General features: G+C 44.6%; 1 protein-coding gene across 2 annotated transcripts; it reads right to left on the reverse strand.

Annotated features, from left to right (window-relative positions):
* Positions 1-7,434: 7,434 nt before the first annotated feature.
* Positions 7,435-20,079, reverse strand: LOC109435832 (phospholipase A and acyltransferase 4-like). Of its 2 annotated transcripts, XM_019713953.3 has the most exons (6): positions 19,913-20,078; positions 17,304-17,412; positions 15,184-15,452; positions 12,624-12,732; positions 9,558-9,808; positions 7,435-7,929 (listed from the first exon to the last, which is right to left on the reverse strand). In XM_019713953.3, the coding sequence occupies exons 1-6, from the start codon at positions 19,919-19,921 to the stop codon at positions 7,861-7,863; spliced, it is 816 nt and encodes a 271-aa protein (XP_019569512.3). In that variant the 5' UTR covers positions 19,922-20,078; the 3' UTR covers positions 7,435-7,860. The 2 variants fall into 2 exon arrangements, with proteins under 2 accessions (XP_019569512.3, XP_019569513.3); XM_019713954.3 differs by lacking the exon at positions 17,304-17,412 and having other exon boundaries at positions 19,913-20,079.
* Positions 20,080-21,071: the final 992 nt, after the last annotated feature.

Genomic DNA, 21,071 nt, shown 5'->3' on the forward strand with positions numbered 1-21,071 from the left:
TGACTTCCTTTTTTTTTCTTTGTCTTTTTTCTTTTTCTTTTCTTTTCTCTTTTTGACTATGAGACATGCCTTCTAGAAATTGCATTTCCTGGAATAAGTGTATGAACTCAGCTTGTCCCTTTTCAGCTGCACACTTCTGAGCTAAATTTGACCCTGCCTAGAATGTCAACCACACAGGAAATTAGGGTTGCTGGGAGTTGATGATTTTGAACAGGGAGGAAAAGACTGTGGAAGGAAGAGGGGGGACAGAGGTGCTGTTTGGGAGCTGATAGGTGTCCAAACTCCCGGCAGTAGCAAAGGCAGGCAAGGCGAGAATGAGTTTACCTCCCAGAGTCCCAGGCCCCACCCCCCGCATAATGCAGCATCAAGGCTCCTTTGTGAACTGAGCATGAACAAGCTGGGCCTTCAAGACCCAGACAGACTCAACTTCTAGAACAAGGACCCAGATCCCTTCACATATCACTCACAGTGCCTGTCCCCAACCCCTGCCAAGTCAAGCCTCATGGACACAGAAAGGAGACATCCACTTGGCAAACAGGGAAATTGGGCTTTTATATAATAATTTTTATACAAGTTTTCAAAATTGCTATTTTTATACAAGTTTTCAAAATTGCTATTTGAAGAGCAGCTGGTACTCACTCTTTCCAAGACCAGCAAAGCAGACTGAGGGAGCCAAATCTCTGTAGATTTTCCCTTATAAATCAAGAAATGCTTACCGTAGACATAATGAAGCCAAAGCTGAGTGTGTCTAGTGCCTTCTGATTTCCTGCCCAGCCTTCTATACGAACCCTGGGACTCTTGGTTTTGGTTCATTCTGTATGCTCAGAGTCAGTTATTTACTAACCAAGCACTGAACAAAACTCTGAAGCCTTAGAAATGGACCACAACATCCAGTCAGTTGACCCATCACACACAGAAGCAGGAAGAGAGATACTGTCCCTGGGAAGCCAAAAACATAACCTGGGCAGCCATCCTTGACCTGGTAAAGGGCTGCTTTTGAAGGCAGCCCAATGTCCCCAGATTCCCACCTGAGTATTTAATCAGCTTTGCTGTGGTAACTAACAACCCCAATATGTCAATGGCTTACAGCTAAAAGTACTTCTTGTTCATGCAACCTGAAGGCTGTGGGTCAGCTAAGATTCTTTTGGATTCAGCTGAGTTCAGGCCCCCACCACCTGTATTTCATTCTGGTACTCCAGTTGAAGGAGCTGCCTCTACCTGGGACATGTCCTCTTCATGGCAAAGGGCACAGGAGCCAAAGAAGTTGGGCATAACTGTGTGATTTCCTTCAAAAGTTCTGCTCAGATGTGGGAAATGGCATGTGTGCTCATTTGCTCCCATTGGCCAAAGCAGGTCACATGACCAAGCCCAAAGACAATGAGGAACATGGATAAGTCACATGATAATGGCAGGGATGTATAGTCTGTTACTGTGAGGGAGCAAATACTGGGGGAGAAATAATCCAATCTACAGCAAGAAACATTCTTTCCACAACCAATCAGAAATTGAACCCTTGGAAAATATTTGGCTGGAGGGATGGGAGAGTGACTGGTGGGAGGCACTGCCTCCACAGGAAAAGCACAGCACATGGGCTCTAGGTTAGGTACTTCTGGGTGCAAACGATACATTACATTCATTGGAACATCATTAGCTGAAAGAAACAAAACTAAACTACAATGGATTAAATAGCAAGGAAATATTACTCACTTTCCTCGTTTATCAAGAAGTCAAGAGATGGCGTCCGAAGACTTGTAAGAGGGTTCTTGGTGCCATCGAGCCCAGGTTCCTATTATCATGTCATTCTCAGCATCTACAGTATCACCCCTCAGGGAGGCAAAATGGCTGCAGAAGCTTCAAATGTCACATTCTCACATGACAGTTTCCAAAGGCAGAACACAGGGGTTTATTTATCACAGGTCTCTTTTTTTATCAGGGCGCAAAATCTTTCCCCAAATCCTGTTAGGCATATTAATCATCACTATCTGAGGAGGAGGCCCAAACCAAATCAAGATTCTAGTAGTAAGAAGATTGGGGAGCTTCAGATACATGGCTATTTGGGAAAACAACAGTGTTTGCCATATCTCTTAATAAAAAAAACTATTCAGTGTAAGAAGATCCACAGACAAGAACTACATTTAAACCAATCAAACTACTCCTTCTAGAATTCAGGCAGGAAAATATAGATGATTTGCTCATTGGAAATCAAAAGTGAGTAGAACAGGCCAACAGAAATGAGCAAGGGGAAAGCCACTTGGCCAACCAGACTGTCTTAACCCACGTGTGGACTGGATAATCCAAATGAAGTCAGCAATAAGAAACTGGAGACAATGCAAATGAAGACCACAGTGAAATGCCCTTGCATACTTATTAGAACAGCTAAAATGAAAAATTGTGTCAATACCAAATGCTGACAAGAATGCAGAGAAATTGGATCGCTCATACACTGCTGGTAGAAATGCAAATGGTACAACCACTCTGGGAAATCGTTTCTTTAAAAACTAAGCATACACTTAACCATACAACCTAGCCATTCCACTTCTGGGCATTTAATCCAGAAAAAATTAAATTTATGTTCACACTAAAACCTGTACACAGTGGTTCATGGCAGCTTTATGAGTAATAGCCAAAACCTCAAAACAAATAAAATGCCCAAGAATAAGTGAATAGTTAAACAGTGGCACATCCATACCAAGGAATATTACACAGCCATAAAAAGGAGCAAAGTGAAGATCCATGCAACAACTTAGATGGATATCAAAGGAGGCATGCTGAGTGAGAAAAGTCAATTTCAAAATTACATTGTATAATTCCATTTATACAACATTTTCAAAAAAGACAAAATTATGGAGATGGAGGACAGATTCACATTTTCTGGGGTTAACAACGGTGGGAGGGAGAAGAGATGTGACTGCAAAGGGGTTGAAGGAAGGAGAACTTTGTTGTAATGGAATAACCTGTCTGCTGAGGGTGAAGGTGGTTACATGGATCTACATATGTGATCAAAATGACATAGACCCATACACACATTTGTACCAATGACAATTTCCTGGTTTTGATATTGTGCTATAGTTTTATTAGATGTAACCATTGGGGAAAACTAGGTGAAGGTATGCAAGGCTTCTCTGTATTATCTTTGCAACTTTCTGTGAAACTCTGAACTGTTTTCAAATGAGTTTGTAGCCATTGAACAGCAACAAAGACCCTTGAATAGAAAGGACACAATGGAGGCAAGTCTCACATGCACCCAGACTCCTACTTGACAACATTTCCCCAACCATGGTGCAGGAAAATAGGGTCAAACATAGACTGGCAGTCTCGTTAAGTAGAGGAAGCAGATCACAGTTCAAGGATGTTCTAAGACATCTGGGATTTAGGGAGCAGGGTACCAGAAAATAGGGAGCTGAGGAGAAAGAAGCCCCCCAAAATTGTGTACAAATGTCCCTTAGAAGAGTAAACCCTAATAAAAACTATAGATTTCAGGTGATGATGATGGATCAATATAGTTTCTTCAATTGTAACAAATGTACCATTCTGTGGGAAATATTGATAATAAGGGAGACTGGGGGCAACAGACATATGGGAAACCTCATACCTTCCACTCAATTTTGTTGTGAACCTAAAACTGTTCTAAAAAAATAAAGTTTATTATTTAAAAAGTCTAGCATAGTGTCTGGCACACAGTAGACACTTAATAAATGGAGACTGTTGATCATAATACTAAAGAATGACATATGGTTTCTACTGTGTGGTTGAGAGCACATATGAAACAAAGGCAGTCATTTATTAAACAATATATAACTAAAATGTGTAGTGTAAATTCTAAGTGATATATTCATTCATTCATAGAAGGATATCATTCAGAGGAGGCTGGAATAGTTAAAAAAAAATTTCTAACAAAGTTGGAACTTAAATCTAATATTTGTTAATTAGAATGGGAAGAAGACACTATCCTAAAAAGGGAGCATATAAATGTAGGTATCAAATTCAGGAAGAGAATGGTGTGTTCTTAGGCAATAAGGAAATTGGCTGACCTGACCAAAGTTGAATGTCAATATTGAAATGCAGTGGAATTAATATTGCTTTAGTAAGAGGTGATCAGATCATTATAAATGGTCTTGAAATTCAGAAAGAGGGATTCAGTCTTGAAAAAGTATAATGGCATATTTAAGGAACAGAGTGACTTCATATAAATGATACTTGAGGAAGTTTCATCTGGAGACAGATTTTAAAATGGTTTAGAGAGAGAAGAAAAAGAGGTGAATGTTCTCCATTCAGTTAGGTTACTACAGAAGTATATGCTATGCACTACAAAAAGATGGGATTTAAAAAAAAAAAAAAATGTCCCTAAACTTCTTGGACAACTCTTAAACTGTGCATATATAGAACAAGACATTCCAGGAGCCCCAACAGAGGCTTATACTAAAAGGTTAATAAAGAAGCCATAGATTCTGTTGAAACAAACTAACCGAAAAGATGTGACCTAGGAGTAACAGCTATGTTCTAGGAGTAAAGTTAAAACTGAAATGGTCCTGCCCAGACAAAATCTAAAATTAAGCTTCCACAGGATCGAGGTGATCCACCAGTAATTTCACTATCTGCCCTGCCAAAATTTACTATTCTGTAGAGGAAGATAATAAGCCTCTATAATGTATCATAACAATGTCCAGCACACAATAAAAAATTACTAAACAAGAATGAAAAGGTGACTCATAATCAAGGGAAAAAATAGTCCACAGGAGCAGACTCAGATATGATTCAGATAATTGAGTAGGTAGACAAGGACTTCAAAATTCTATGATTTATAAGTTTAAAAACTATTAATGAGGAAAAGAATGAAGAAATACCCAACCTAATAAAAAAGTCAAAAGTCGGAGCCGGCCCGGTGGCTCAGGCGGTTGGAGCTCCGTGCTCCTAACTCCGAAGGCTGCCAGTTCGATTCCCACATGGGACAGTGGGCTCTCACCACAAGGTTGCCAGTTCGATTCCTCGAGTCCTGCAAGGGATGGTGGGCAGCGCCCCCGCAACTAAAGATTGAACATGGCACCTTGAGCTGAGCTGCCGCTGAGCTCCTGGATGGCTCAGTTGGTTGGAACACGTCCTTTCAACCACAAGGTTGCCGGTTTGACTCCCACAAGGGATGGTGGGCTGTGCCCCCCCTGCAACTAGCAACGGCAACTGGACCTGGAGTTGAGGTGCACCCTCCACAACTAAGACTGAAAGGACAACAACTTGAAGGTGAACGGCACCCTCCACAACTCAGATTGAAACGACAACAACTTGACTTGGAAAAAAGTCCTGGAAGTACACACTGTTCCTCAATAAAGTCCTGTTCCCCTTCCCCAATAAAATCTTTTTTTTTTTTAAAAAAGTCAAAAGTCAAAAGAAGGATATTCAAATGGTCAATAATCATATGACAATGTGTTCAATATCGTTACTGATCAGACGAATGCAAACTAAGACCACAAAGTTATATACCTATGCTCCCTCCAGAGGGGCTAAAATGAAAAAGAATGACAATAATAAGTGTTGACAAGAAAGTTAATCAACTGGAGCTCACACAGATTCTGGGGGTGGGGGAGAGACTAAATTGGTTTAGCTACTTTATAAAATTGTTTGGCAGCATAAATTAGAGCTAAACACACAATGCTCTGCTCCATGACCCAGCAATTGTGCTACTTGACATACACTCAAGAAAAATGTGTGTATATATCCATAAAAATACATGTACTGCAATGTTTTCTTCTTTTAAGTTCTTAACCTACCAATCTTCCCATTGACCGTATTTATTGTCCCCCACTCCTAACAGGTTGTATACTCATGTGGAAGCCTGGTGTGCCCTGCATTTATAGCTGCAGGATGGTTGACGGACTTCACTAGTTTAAATTGGGGATTCCTCCAGTGAGTATAAAAAATACATACTTAACCACTTGCACATAGAAATAGTTTAGTCTTGATCTTTCTTATGAGAGATATTTTGATTTTTATACACAGAGCTCTAGGCAGTTTTCATCTTCCCCTTTTAATAAGGGGTTATTTCTTTTACAGATTCAGCCTTATGTGGAGATCTCAGTTCCCATTCTATATCTCCACTGGTCTACTGATATTCTTGTGCAAATATAGCCATTAAAATTCCAGTTTGAAATCTTTCGGGTCGATATCTCTGCTAATAACCACAGATCTGTACTCCTCCCTGATACACAGGTATATCAGCTATACATTTATTCAGACCTTAATGTTTTTAGTGGTAATACTTTTATATGTAAGATATTACATATGATTCTAGGGGCTGAAAATGGTGAAGAACAGGAGTCATGAGGCCTGGCTGTGCAGAATGAGATTTCTTGTAGGGAAAACATGGATTTGTCACAGAAGCACACAATAGAAGTTAAGTTGCAGGTATCGTAAGTGCCACTAAGGAGAAGTACAGGGAGAGCTGAGAGCTTTGACCTAGTCATACACAGTGAACAAAATCTTCATAGGAATGATCCAGTGTTTCCTTCAAGGAGAAAAGATATTCACATTGTTAAGTCCCCTATAAATAAATTGATCCTGGGACAGATAAGATGTCAGGGAAGTGAGTCTTACTGGAAAAGAGAAGGTCCTCCTCCTCTGTGTGTGGCCACGTGACGTTGGGGCTGAAGCCCAGGGTGAGCAGCCATGTTAGAGCATTGTGGTTGTGTCAGGTGAACTGAGCCCATTGACATGGAGGTGCATCAGCAGCAATGCAGGGGACCATCCAGGACCCTGCACATACATGAACTGACTTAGGCCTGTGATGCTGAGCATAGTCACATTACATAGTGGCAGCACTAAGTAATTCCCTTAGTTGTTCTTCCTTTCTGGTATCCCTGAGCTCACAGGAAATTCTTACTATTAGCTACTGGCTGGGAGTTGCTGTGCTATAGAGATTAAGGAACCAGCCTTTCATACCTTTGGAATTGTTAGCAAAAGGGAAAGTGTCACCTCTCCCCCAGGGCCCAAGTAGTGGTGACCACTCTAAAGGATGACTCTTTCCCGGTGGTCACTCTCTGGGGAAGGCTGCTGGTGGCAGAGGCAGCAGCACTGCAGCCTGCAAGATCAAGAGGCCAGGTCTCACCATTTCTGAGACCACACGTGAGGCATGTGGGAAAATGGCTGGGATTCACTTCAAGGAAACATAATTTCCAGAAACCTAACCTGGAGAGATCAACCTATACTAATTTGGGCACATAAAGTACAATGACTTCACATAATAGTCACGGGTGGGTAAAGGCTAGACTCTTGGTTACAAGTAACATTTTTTAAACAATGGAGGCTGACCAAAAGAGGGCACTGGAAGTGTGGTGAAAGACAACCTTCTGGCAGGGATGCTGGATTCATGCCCCAGACGCTGGGCTTAGCCAGACGAATTTTAGCCCCTTGTCCACCTCAAGAGTAAAATTCAGCAGGCAGAAGTAAAGTGCATTGAGCAAATTTATTGAGAATGTGCTATTGGGAAGGAATTATGCTAAAGCATCTTACATCATCTCTTGTAATTTCAACAAAGCACAGTGAATCATCATTATCAACCCCATATTATAGATGAAGAATCTGATATTCAGATTTTAGTGGCCCTTTTCAAGATTATTCAATCACATCTAGTTGCTTCCTTTCCAAAGATTCTCGAGTCTACAATCAAGTAGTGGAAATAGTGGATGAAGGGGTCACTGGATTCATTCATTTAATTCTTCAAGAAGCTCACAATCTTGCTACAATTGGTCCTTCCAAAGGCCAGTGAGAGAGAGAATCAGGCACAGAGAGGAACAGCTTGTCCGCGAGGCAGCCTCTAACGAGAATTTTTAATGGTTTCTCCAAGCAGTTGTTACTTTTGGTGAGTATTACTCATAAAATGACAAGGGCTAGGGGCAAAGCCATAGTAGTAACTCCCATCAATCTCATTGCATCTTCGCTCTGAAAAGTAGAAGAGTACATTGTTCAAAGAAACGCACAAAACTGATGATCCCTCCCCTCAAGTCACACAAAGACGCATTAATTTTTTGTCCATCCCAGACCTTTCCTCAGGGAAGAAGTTGACTGTCGTTAGGATCTGACACCTTCCAGCTCTGACCCTGGAGGCCCTCTGGGGCTAAGGTGATCCTATCTGGATCCTGGGTCATTCCCATCTCTCCCTGACAACCCACAGGACTTTTCAGGATCTGCCTTCAGAGCTGAGCTCAAAGGACTGCATATGCTTAGATTCAGCCAGGCCCTCCTTCAGAGGCCCTCCATCCATCCCGTCATTCCACACATCAGGAAACTGAGGCCCAGAGAGGGGAAACAGCCTGTCCAAAAACCCTCAGTGGAATAGAAAGAAGCTATTTGGGATTTGAGCTCAGATGTCCTCTATTTACAGGCGGCTCAGTACTTGGGAGGGATCCAGACAGCTGAGAGCACGAGGTACTATGAAATTGGGGACGGGAGAACCTTAATGCATCCTGGGAGGAGGCAGGAGAATGTGTGATGTGGCGGCTTCAGAGCAACGGAATCTATGCTGATAAGCTGAGGTAAATCATGTGACTTCTCTGAGCCTGGCCTTCCTCTTCTGTACAAAGGGATAAGAAATACTTGCCCTGATCACCCCACAGGCTTGTGGGAGGAGCAACTGTTAGTAAAGCACCTCGCGTGTGAGCTGAGCTTCCCAATTTTCACAGCACTTGCCCAATCAAACTATAAAGTGGATGGGACAGAGGTGCTTGCCCATTTTCTGGATGAGGAAACCAAGTCTAGTCAGTAAAGTGATCTTATAGCCGATCTCCTGGCTGGTGTGGGGACAGAGCAAGGAATGCAGTTTCCAGGCTCTCGGCCTCACGTGGAAAGGTGCTGGCTCAGATAGTAAATGGCCATCAACTGTGATTGGATGGCCATCAGCTGTGGCTAGTTGGCCGTCAGCTGTAACCAGTGAGCCATTGGCCACTAATACAACTGCTGTGGCTATGCTAGCAGGAAAATGGGGGCTGGCAAGAAGATGGTGGCTAAGCCTGCAAGCGGTGCAGTGAGGGTTGCGAACAGTGTGGCTCCTTCTTCCTGTGTCTCTAACCCAGCCTCCATTGAGACCACAGTGGTATGACTCCCCTACCTATGGCTCTGTGGGTGTTCCTTTTGGGCCTAGCCACATCCTGCGTTCTTATGTGGGGAGTGGGAGCAGAGACCCCGCCTGACTTCCCGCGTGACAAATGGCGCAGCGAGCAGGGTCCCCTGCATGACACTGGTCAGTGGTGATGCCACAATTTGAACCAGCTATTCCTGACGTACAGGGCAATGAGCCCTGCCCTAGACTGCATCGGTGACCTTCTGGAAAAGATTTCCAAAGACAAGGAAGCAGTGGGACCCATGGCTACTATGTTTATTTTCAAGTTAAAGCCACTGGTTCAAATCCTGAAGTGTCCACTTAGCTTTGGTGACCTTGGGCAAGTGAAGTGCTTGGTCCTTTAGTGTTTGTGTAAGAGATGTCAGGAGGGCTCTGCTGATATTTGCCAACAGCTGCCCCACATCTTCCCGTTAACAGACCTCCAAAACGAATCACCCCATAGGAGTCTTACCTGTTTGCTCTGGGAGCGGCTATATCTCATTTTAGTAGCAAAGTGCTCACAGTTTGAAGTGAAAACGTTGTACTTCCAGGTTTTATCAATTTCCTTCCTTGCCAAATTGACAATTTTATCTGTGGGCCGTGGTCTATACTTGTTGTCCAAGTAGTTGTTGACACTGTAACTGTTGTTCCCCGCCACATCCTGCAAACGTTCACATTTCACCTTGACCATTATAAAAGTGTTGCCGCCGAAATAACCAGACCCTGGAATCACAGACAGACACTCTGAGATGCCGCCATGTTCAGCAGTACAAGGTTGGAAAACGAGGGGAAAAAGGAAAGACAAAAAGTTCCTCTATTTGATGAAATAGGATTAATTCAGCCGAGACAGTTAATTGTTCAAGATGGTTTTGTGCTTTTAAGGGCAAACCTGCTTTCGATACTTGAAAGCAGGGTCACCTTCCAAGACTTAATTGGCTGGTCTTTCACAGCTGGACCTAAAAATTCTGTCAGCTCTATAGGAATTGAAGCCTTGTTAAATGGGAGGCAATTTTCGCTTTTCAGTAAGGCTTACATTAAGCAATTGTGTGTCTATAATGAATCTTATCTGTCTTCTAAGAAGAAACTCAATCTAGCAGCTAGTTTCTTGCCTAAACGAGGCTCTCATTAAAAACCAGATATCGAAAAGTAAACTGAATTGGCTGCATTTTTAAAGCCAAAGCTGCTAAAGCATTGCTCTTCATTGATAGTAACAGATGTTTACAGTAGGAGTCTTGGGAATGATAGTTGGTTCAACTACTTTGTTTTTCATCATACATGTGCTTCTTGGTCACATGTTTCCTATTTAAAAAGAGAAAGTGGTGCTACTCTAGGAAGACTGAGTTTTTGCCCTAGCAAATTGATTATTCCACTATATCATTTGTCATTTCAGTTTTAGGATTTCCATGAAGGCTAGGATGATAATTAGGAAACCTACATTTCACTTCTTTAATTTGATTTCAATTGAGAAGAGTCATCTCCTACCAGGTTTCTCAGAGTGTGGTGGGAAGACCACCTCCATCAAAATCACTGAGGATGTCTGTTTAAAATACCATCTCTCGGCTCTGGACCTAAGTGAATCAGAATCTTGGGCCATGACACTTAGCCGTCTGCATTTTGAAAAGGTTTCCCAGCTAATTGTTGTGCACACTGTCAGAGAATCACTAACTTACATGTACCCTTCCCATTGCCGAGAAAGTGAAATGAGCCCATGAAAAAGCTAACAAGCTGAAGCTACTACCACTTTTGGTTGGTTAATCATCTAGTCCAGGGGTGTCCAAACTGCGGCCCGCGGGCCAACTACGGCCCGCAATCCATTTTTAATTGGCTCGCAGCAAATTCCAAAAATATATTTAGTTTACTTAAATAAACCAGGTGAGGCAATACGTACTTCACCTCGAGTGAGTGGCCCGGCTGCTTGTGTATTTTACCGCATATGGCCCTTGGTGAAAAATGTTGAAAAAAGTTTGGACACCCCTGCTCTAGTCTATGAGAAATTCCTTCAGCCTTCACTACTTCCTTAAACAGTACTACGCAGTATTTGAACTCAGCAATGTAAATAAAATGTACTGTATTATATGATCCAGCCATTCCACACCTGGTATATACCCAAAATAATTAAAAACAAGTATTCAAGCAAAAACGTGTATTTGAATGTTCATAGCAACACTATTCATTCACAAGAGCCAAAAAGTGGAAACAACCGTCAATTGATCAATGGGTAAATACAATGTGGTCTATCCATATAACGGAATATTATTCAGCCATATAAAGGAATAGGGTACTGATACATACTACATGAGTGAACCTTGAAAACATGCTAAGTGAAAGAAGGCAGACACAAAAGGCTGCATATTGTTTGACTTCATTTACATGAACAGGCAAATCTATAGAGACAAAGCAGTTTAGTGGTTACCTGGGGCCAGAGAGACGGGAGTGGGGAGTGACTTTTTAAAAGGTATGGGATTGCCCTGGGGTAATAAAAATGTTCTGGCACCAGACAGAGGTGATGGTTGCACAGCATTGTGAATGTGCTAAATATACTGAATTTGTACACTTCAAAATAGTTAAAACGGCAAATATATTTTACTATAATTAAGGTATACTGCATTATTAACATAAAGTACATAGTATGAATCATACCATTGTTTTTAAATCCTAGGGAAAGACTCAGATTAACTAGACCTCTGTTCCAAGTTCCTTTAAATAATATCGACTTGTGTTTTTTAAAAAAAAAAAAGTTGCACTATTGGCCTCTGAGCATCATTATCCCCTCCTCCTACTCTCCTGCCCTCTTGTTACAGGTGAAATGTACACGCCTATAATTGTTTGTTACATAACTTTTGTAACTTAAATACTTCACAATGTGTTGCAGACATGTTCCCATAGCAACAAATGTGTAATTGTGCCATGACTTGAAATGGCTGCCATGGCAGTCCACTGATATCGTACTTCATTTATTTGACAAATCCCCTCTTGTTAGGCTTTTCGGGTGTTTCAACTGGTTCTTGACTACAGACAATGACATTATAAACATACTTGCAGAGAATGCCTCTCTGGGCCTGTGTCGGACTCAGACGAGTTTCAGTTTTTTGAGTATCTACTGGGAAGAAGCCAGCCTCATTCAATCCTCTTACAATCCCTCCCCTGTGAAAACAGCTGCCTCCATTTTGCAGAACCAATCTTCAGCCAGAGAACTTAAGTAACACACCCAAGTGCCAAGAGCTGTGAAGCAAGGAATAGAAACACTTCCAAAGCCTGGCGATTCCTACCTTATTGTGTAGAAACTGTGTGACACAATGGCAAGAAAGAACTTTCTTACTAGGTCTTCCTTCCTATCACCTGGCATAGCACAGAACACTTAGGAGAGGGTCACAATAGAATTGTCAACTGATGGAGTCCACATTCCTTTGCTTAGTGAATGGAGATCAGAGATGTTATGATTCAAAGGGAAACAAACGCTAATTAGCAGAGCCATGAGTTGTTTATTATTCCCTCTTCTCAACATAAAGCTGGTGTTTAACAAATAATTCATCTTTACCTGCATAGCTCACGTGGACCACATGACCATCTCCCACATAGATGACCCAGTGCTTATAGACGGGACGATGAATTTCAATCATGTCTCCAGGTATGGGGTCTGAGCCTGACTACAAGAGAAAAACCAGAGGGAATGTTAACAGACTTCTAGGAAACACCAGGCCTGGCTGGGAGAGCTCCAGAACCACTGGCTACCACACATGGCCTTGTGGTAACGCAGGGAGGATAGACCCCGGTGACTGCTGGGACCACAGGTTTTGCTGTCACTCTCAGAGAACCCCCTCTGGGGATTCTCTGGACAAAGGATGGGCTTAACCCTTTCCCTCTCATTAGACTGTCCCTCAGAGCCCTAGAACATTTGTCCTGCCCCACTGTTGGGTATTAACCTTGTCTTTTATTGTCTGTTCTGATACTTTGATATCTTGAGCTGTACTGAACCTGGAGAGACCACCCCTCCCAGAGCTAGCCAGTTCCTGAAGATCGCAAGCAATGCACACATAAATGTGCTTGTCAAATGCAAAGCAACCAATCCAGAGCTCACTCCCCCACACACACCCATCTCCAGCTACCTCCTTTAAGAAGCTCTCACACTCCAGGCCGCTATCCATCTACCCGAATCACCCCATGTCCAAGTAGCAGACAACTAGAGACAGCCCCTGTGCCCCAGAGCCTGTGGAAAGTATTCTCGCCAGCCGTTCTAAGCCTGCTCCCCCTGCCTCCATCGTTCTTCCCACAGAAACCACAGTAAAGGCTCTTGCCCACATTTCTACCTACGTTCTCTGCCTCCTGAAAAACCCTGTGCTTCCTAAAGTGCTGCACCCCCACCCCAACCTTGACGTGACATGTCATGTTCCCTCCTCTTGAGAACTGTAATAAGCTCTTTTCCAATGTCATCATCTCTTAATCTGTTGTCCTTACTGGACCTCAAATAGTCTATCAATACACTATATTTTAAAGCAGGATGTTCACAGTTGCATTGAGCAGCCTTCTCCTCAGATTCTGTCTCCAACCTCTGGACACTCATTCCCTGTGAGACACAAACTGAGGTGTTCTTAAGGCTACACAAAGTGCAGCTGGGTCAACCATCAGATGTTGTGGTGACCACACAGCTACCTGTGGGAAATTTCCATAACATGCGCCCATCACACCTCAGTCTCACAAGGTATTAGCACAATGAATCTCCCAGACACACATGTTGGCACTGGGACGGGAGAGGTTAAGGGACTTAGCCAACACCCCTCAGCCAGAAGTCCGTTTCCCTCTTCCCACTTCCCGCACTAGTCCCTCTGTGGGTTGCTGCTTTTCTCGGCATTCACACTCCCTTCCCAGGGGTTCAGAACGGTCCACCCCACATTCTATTCCATCTCCCTGGAATGAAGCCTGCTTTCTGTCCCTTCTCCTCTTTCTGTCCCCGTTCCTTCTGGCATCACTCAGCTGGGTTGCTCAATCAGAGGCCTGGAGTTATGCTTCTCCCCTCCTTCTCCCTCACCCCTGTATCCAATTACCAAGTGCCTTCAATGCCATCTTCGTCCCATGCCTGTTTCACGTGACTTGGGTCACAAAAGTCCTTGTCTGTCACCCCTGACTCCCATACCAACCACTCCTTAACCACTTCCATGTCATCCAGTGGGACCTTTCCAAGGGAACATCTGGCAGTGACCTACCTGGAGCCTCAGAATGAGTCCACACCCTTCAGGCAGCTCAGGATCTGGCTCTTGCACCTCATCCCTCTCACTCCTCCCTCTGGTCTGCTCTTATTGAGCTACATGTGTTTTCCTCACCTCGTGCTCTCTCTTGCTGCTGCTCCTTGGACATTGTGTTCTGTCTGCCTCCACCACCATCCCAGACCCTCTCCTTGTAACACGGACTCTCCGCCCAGCAGACATCTTTTTCCCCGAGTGTTCACTATCTCAGGATGTCCCTCCTCCAGTTGCTCCCAGGTGCTCCAGCACCTCCAGCTCTCTACGCACAGATCGATTTTCTGCACCTGTCTGTCATCCTCCTCTGGGATTGGGATCTATTGGGGGATGGCAAAATAAGGGCCTAAGGATCAGCGTACCCAGTTTCTCCTCCTTTATGATAAGGCCAGATCGTCGGCCAGGGCACAGTGGGGCGAAGTGACTCGGAGAAGCTCTCCCGCTGGTCAGCACCAGTGTGAGCACCACAACACCCTATCCTTTTAGAGCAATGGGCTCCCCCATCCATATCCTATGCTGCTGACCAGACGGAAAGGTGCTCTTCAAGGATGTGCCACATCTGGGTTCACTTGTCATCTGATGTTGGACGAGTTACCTGAACTGTGTGTGCCCGGGTCTCCATGTGCAGACTGGGAAATGTTGTCAGGTTTGTTGTCAGGACTTAATGAGCTTTTAAATGCCTGACACTGCTGTATTCCTATTCCTATGAGAATTAATCACGTAGCAGGACTATGAGAATTAATGCTATAGTATTAATATGAGAAATACCATGCCGGCTCCACTGGTGGTGTCCCAGAACCCCACCCACATCCCATTCCCAAAAGGACTCCAGCAGGGACAGGATCATCCTCAAAGAGGCCTTACCATCTTGCACCGAGGCCAGCCGTATCTCAGAGTAGTGGCAAAGCGCTCACTGTTATCAAAAATAACTTTATATGTCTTCGTGTCACCAACCATCTTCTCTGCAGAACTGATGATCTGATTCACAGATTGGGGTCTGAACTCATGGTCCAAACAGTTGTTGACCCGGCGGAGGCAACCCCAAGCTGCCGTCTTCAGGGGTTCCTTTGTCACCACAGCTTCGCCACTCAAAAACATGAACATTTTGGAGGAACCAATCCTGGGAAATCGATCTGGGAATCACAGAGAGGCCACAAGGCAGGTGATGTAGGGAGACAGAAAGCAGGAGAAAAGAAAGCGGAATGAAAGGTACCAGTTACAGAGATTTTGGTAACAAACGTTTCCCACAAAGGATTAGAAGAATCACATATTTTGTTCTTTTTGTTAACAAGATGTTGGGAATTACTTTCACATGTCGTAAATGCCATGATTGTCACTGGCTGGGTCACAAGGCAATGTCATAGTATTGTGTTATAAGGATGTACATAGTATATTCGACCGATCCCTTGTTATTGAGTGTTTCAGTTGCTCAAAAGCTTAGCCATTATTAACAGTTATGTTTGAAATATACTGGCATTCCTGTCATTTTCATACCCTGGAGCACTTCAGAAACAGATTCACTTTTGTTATTGTAGCACCTACTGTGTTGAGACACTCTGTGGGGCTGGTTTTCATAGTTTGTCTAATTTAATTGTCTTTTTGCCCTTCAAGGAAAATATCACCATCTCCATTTAACACCAGTGTTGGACCCAGAGAGACTTTAACAGACACTTCTGTGCTGTGAAAAAGTCCCACAACCAGAATGTGAAACTGCGTCTCTCAAGCTCCAAAGGGCAGACTCCTTCCGCTGCACTGAGCTGAAGCTTAGGGGACCCTTCACAGGAGTGTCTTCTTCTCTCCCCTGACTTGCCACAGTTCTGAGTACAGGCAGAGGTCCAGAGAAGAGCTCTCATCACATGGGGTCCAAAGCCCATTCCACAGTGATCCGCGTTTTCTTTTCTAAGAGGGAGAGTAACTAATGAGCACACTAAATAAGTACAATTGTTTTGTTTCTCATCTCAAGGATGATGTTTGCACTTAGAATCCATCCTCTTAAGAAAACCTGTCCACATCTAGGAAATTAGCTGTAAACAGGACCACACGTCCTCATCGTCATGCTTTGTCTTACAAGGCCTCTGAGGGTCATCCGGATTGAATGAGCCTGATTTGCTATTTATTGTCAACGTATCCTATGTTTTAACAACACCCTCAGCATAAATGAGAAGCTGTAGAAAACATACAAGATGCAAATGCATGTTTCTGATCTTGATGACAGTTATTTGACTCGTTGGTGACAACAGAATATCAAACATTATGGTGCCATTGCACTGTGGGACAAAAACCTGTTTGCATCTAATTTAGCAGGCTTATTCCAGCCATCATTGTTTTTCTTTCATTGACATTACATACATCAGTTTCATTCATTCTCCTGTTAACCAGCTTTACCACCCTCTTGCTTCTGTCATATTTAAGCTTAAATAAATTGTTAACAGGTGCTTGTTATGTATTTTCATAAGAATTTTCCTTTTGGATGTGCACCTCTGAAAGCTGCTTTTGCTAAGGAGCATTCATTACATAATATTAGGTTGGTGCAACAGTAATTGTGGTTTTCGCAATTGTTTTTAACCTTTTAAACCGCAATTACCTTTGCACCAAACTAAGATACCTAGTTTGTGAAATCACGTACTTCCGAAAAACACCATAGAGTCCTTCTATTTAAGACTTAGACTGTGAGCTCCTGAGAAACTTTCTGCTTTAAATCATGCCATCAGAGTCAGTAAGAACAGAGTTGATCAGCATTGAGCGGAGAGGACTAAGTACTGAAGCAGCCCAGCACTGGAGGAGCCAGTGGGCCTCTCCCCTGTTTTCTCAGGACCTATGGGACCCCACCGTGATTTCACAGTAGATGTGGATGTTCAATCTGCTCAAACAGTTTCTCAGGGAGATGTGTTCCCAACTCAGGTTTCCCTTGGTGGGGTTTGGCTTTCGATTGTTCTCATGGTGTTCACAAATCTTTTGACGATTATATTTTCAATAGTCCTTACTTGAAGGAGCCAAATGAATCACATAACCATCTCCCACATAGATGGCCCAGTCCTTATAGCCAATGTGGAAAATCTCAATCATGTCTCCTGGCTCGGGTTCTTCAAAAAACTGCAAGAGAAAAACCAGAGTTGGTGTGGACAGGCTTCCAGGCAACAGCAGAGACCGTGACTGGGAAGCTGCAGCTCATCCTGGGGACCCCATTGCTGATGTTAATCTCCCAGTGGGGCCTTGGTGGGCGGAGCACCTGTCCCCCATGGAATCCCACGTTGCTTTCAGAAGGTCACCTCTGAGGGGAGCCAGGAGCTAGATCCCTGAGAAATGAACTTCTGGAATAGGAGGAAGGCGGATTGGCAGGATGGATGTATGATGTGTGTGTGCTCTCTGTTGTGTGTTTTTGTTTTACGTGTATGTTTGGGTTTGGGTGCATGTGTCGGTTGTGTGTCAGTGTCTGTGTGTAAGTTGTGTATGTATGTTCTGTGTGTGTATTGTGCATATGTATGTTGTGTGTATGTGTATGCGGCATGTATGTGTGTTGTATGACAACGTCTGTATGTTGTGTGTGTGCATATTGTGCGTGTGTATGTTGGGTGTGTGTTGTGTGTGCACACACTACGATGCAGATGTGCATGTGCAGGTCCCTGTGCGCGTGTACTGAGCGTGCTGACACAGCAGCTGGCATGGAAAAGCCCTTCCCTGATGCCGGGTCCCCAGACCCACCCCAGCAACGTCAGACAGGTGTGTCTTGAGTGTCTCTGCCCTTCTGACCCTCAGGTGCCCATCATGCCTCTTGCCCTGGCTGTCCATGGCTGCAGCAGGCACCTCCTCTCACTCTGCCCCCGCCAGTCCCGACACCCACCTCCGGAGATGCCCACCTGAGATGGAAACCGACAGCAGCCTGATGGGACCTGCGCCTTCAAGGGAGCCCTTGTGGGGACACCCAGCTTCCTGCACTGGGCGGTGTATGGGGGGGGGGGGCCTGCCACACTCACACAGGGCTCTGCTGGCACTTTTCCTACCATAACTGCAACCCTCACACAGCCCCAGGGGGAAGGAAGCATCACCCAATTGCTCTGGTGGGGAAACTGAGGCTCAGAGAGGTAGAGAGATTTGCCCAAGAACACTCAGCTGGAAGGGGCCAAGCTTGGTGTTCTCTGTCACGACGCCCTGTCCTCATTCATCCCTGCCTTCCGCCCCTTCCCAACCTCCTCTCCCCCCACTGCACTCTGCCCCCCAGGCCGACTCAGTGACTTGCCCTTTCCCTCCCTGGGAGCTCGTTCTTGCTCTGCGCCTCCGTGTGACTGCCTCTGTCTGTCCCCGACCACCTTCCCACACCCATCCTCCTCTTCTGCCCATCAGACACCCCTCCTCTGAGAAGCTGCCCTGAAAGCCCAGCTGCCACCCTGGGTCCCCAGGCCCCAAGGACCTCCACCTCTGCTGACTTGGGTCATGTCGTGCTGTGATTCCCTGTGCTCTCTGCACCCCCTCTGGGCTTGGAGCTCTGGTCAGAGAGGGTCCTGTGTGCTCGTCCTCCTCCCTCATCTGTGGTCGGGGAGGGTCCTGTGTGTTCATCGTCCCTCATCTGTGGTAAGGGAAGGTCCTGTGTGTTCATCCTCCCTCATCTCTGGTCAGAGAGGGTCCTGTGTGTTCATCCTCCCTCATCTCTGGGATCCAGTGAATGCCTGGCTTGGAGCAGGAGCAAAGGAACTGTGCGAGGAGGAGGGCTGGAGGGTCAGCGGGACAGGACTCAACCCATTTCCTCCTCTCTCTCAGTCAGGGTAGGGCAGGTCCATTTTCGGTCTCCACCTGGGGAGTACAAGGGGACTTTCACTGTAACCCTTAATGCCCCTAATGTCTAAGGTCACAGCCACGGCACTGTCCCCTGAAAGCCAAAATGTCAGCTTGAGTCCCCTCCTCGATAAAGAAATAGGGCAGGATGTTGGCACTTGGGACAAAGCAACACCTTTGCTGACTGAGGCCAATGCCCCCTCTTGCTCTGGAATCTGAGTCATGCCTGCCAGGATTTGTTTGCTTTTCAATAATAGCAAGAGTCCAGCTTATGTTTTTCTAGCTTCACACCCCTGACATGATCCTTCCCCTTCCTTCAATGTCTCTAATTCAGGAAATTGTACTACTGGTAGGGACGATTTCCAAGTCAGATGCTGAAATTTGAATGCACAGTATTAGGCAGGACAAATGACTTGGAGGAAATAGACAGAACAGACTGGTGCCTAGAAGGCACTGATCTCCAGCCAGCAGGTGAGGCAATCAAGGTGGGGGTTCACTCACTTTGCAAGTCCCCGGTCCCCCCATTGGCCCACACTCTAGCTTCTTCCCCAGCTCAGTCTGGCACAGCTCCTAGACACCCACAGCTCCTTCCATTTGGGGTTCCCCAGACACATCCTACTACCAGATGCAGGGAGGAGAGCCACTCTCCCCAAAGACCTCACAGTCCAGAGGAAAATGGACTTCTAAACATTTTCCATGAAAGCCTTCTGAAGACAAGCTCTGAGTAACTGTGCCCCGGACCAGGCACCCAGACTGAGGCCTTTAGAAGAGGGGCACTGCCCTTCGCTGTAGAGTCACTAACCGAAAGTTTCAGGGCACTTACCGAGGCCATGGCCGTTGTCTGATGCTCAGCTCCGGGTGGAACAGTTTTACACTGTTGACTGAAAAATAGTATCGACTAGGTGTCTCATCACCAAACAGGAAATAAGAAAGGGTTGCAGCCCAGAGCATGCAGATATGACAAGCCAAGAGCAATCTCTGGCCTGTGAGTCAAGATGGGGGAGTATTTATGAAAGGGAAAAGGAAGTTAATGGGCGGCATCATCAGAACCACAGAGTTTCGGTATAAATAAAGAGTTCTTCTTGGAAGATTCTTGCATGTAGGGTTCTCGAAATTACAGAATGCAAGAATTTCCATAAGCCCTAGCTCCTCCCATAGGCTATTCTGCCTGACAATGTTTGCTTAAAATTTCAGTTAGTCTTTATCATTCCCCCTTTTTGATCGAGATCTTTCTCTGAAAGCATCGCTGATCAGCAGTCAGATCATCCGACCTCAGCCTTTTTGTCTCTTGATGTGGCCTCTAACATTAGACGGAAAGTGCATGGATTGGGAACAGCTTGTGTCCAGGGTAAACAGGAAACAGATGCAGAGTTTAGTAAGAGGACTACTTTAAAATAGAATTAAAACAACATAATAATCTAGTCTATATGGTGAATTTAAATTAGGAGCTCAAAACAGATAATGAAACAGAGGCCATTATTATCTTAGATCAAAGTTCTTTTTTTTCCATTAAATTTATTGGGGTGACATTGGTTACTAAAGTTATATAGGTTTCAAGTGTACATTTATAGAATACATCACCTATATATTGCATTGTATGTTCACCGCAGAATCAGTTCTCTTTCCAGCACCATGTAGTTGACCCCCTTTCGTCTCTTCTACCAACCCCCTCACCCTAACCATCTGGTAACCACTAAACTATTGTCTGTGTCTATGAGTTTTTGTTTCTTTCTTTGTTTGTCTTGTTCGTTTGTTGCTTTCAGGGTTTTGTGTGTTTTTTAGAGAATTTTTTTTTATTTAAGATTTTATTGGGGAAGGGAACAGGACTTTATTGGGGAACACTGTGTACCTCCAGGCCCTTTTTCCAAGTCAAGTTGTTGTCCTTTCAATCTGAATTGTGGAGGGTGCCGTTCAGCTTCAAATTGTTGTCCTTTCAGTCTTAGTTGTGGAGGGCGCAGCTCAGCTCCAGGTCCAGTCGCCAT

This window comes from Rhinolophus sinicus, chromosome 14 (genome assembly GCF_057876585.1).
Source record: "Rhinolophus sinicus isolate RSI-liver-muscle chromosome 14, RSI-T2T, whole genome shotgun sequence".
Classification (NCBI taxonomy): Eukaryota; Metazoa; Chordata; class Mammalia; order Chiroptera; family Rhinolophidae; genus Rhinolophus; species Rhinolophus sinicus.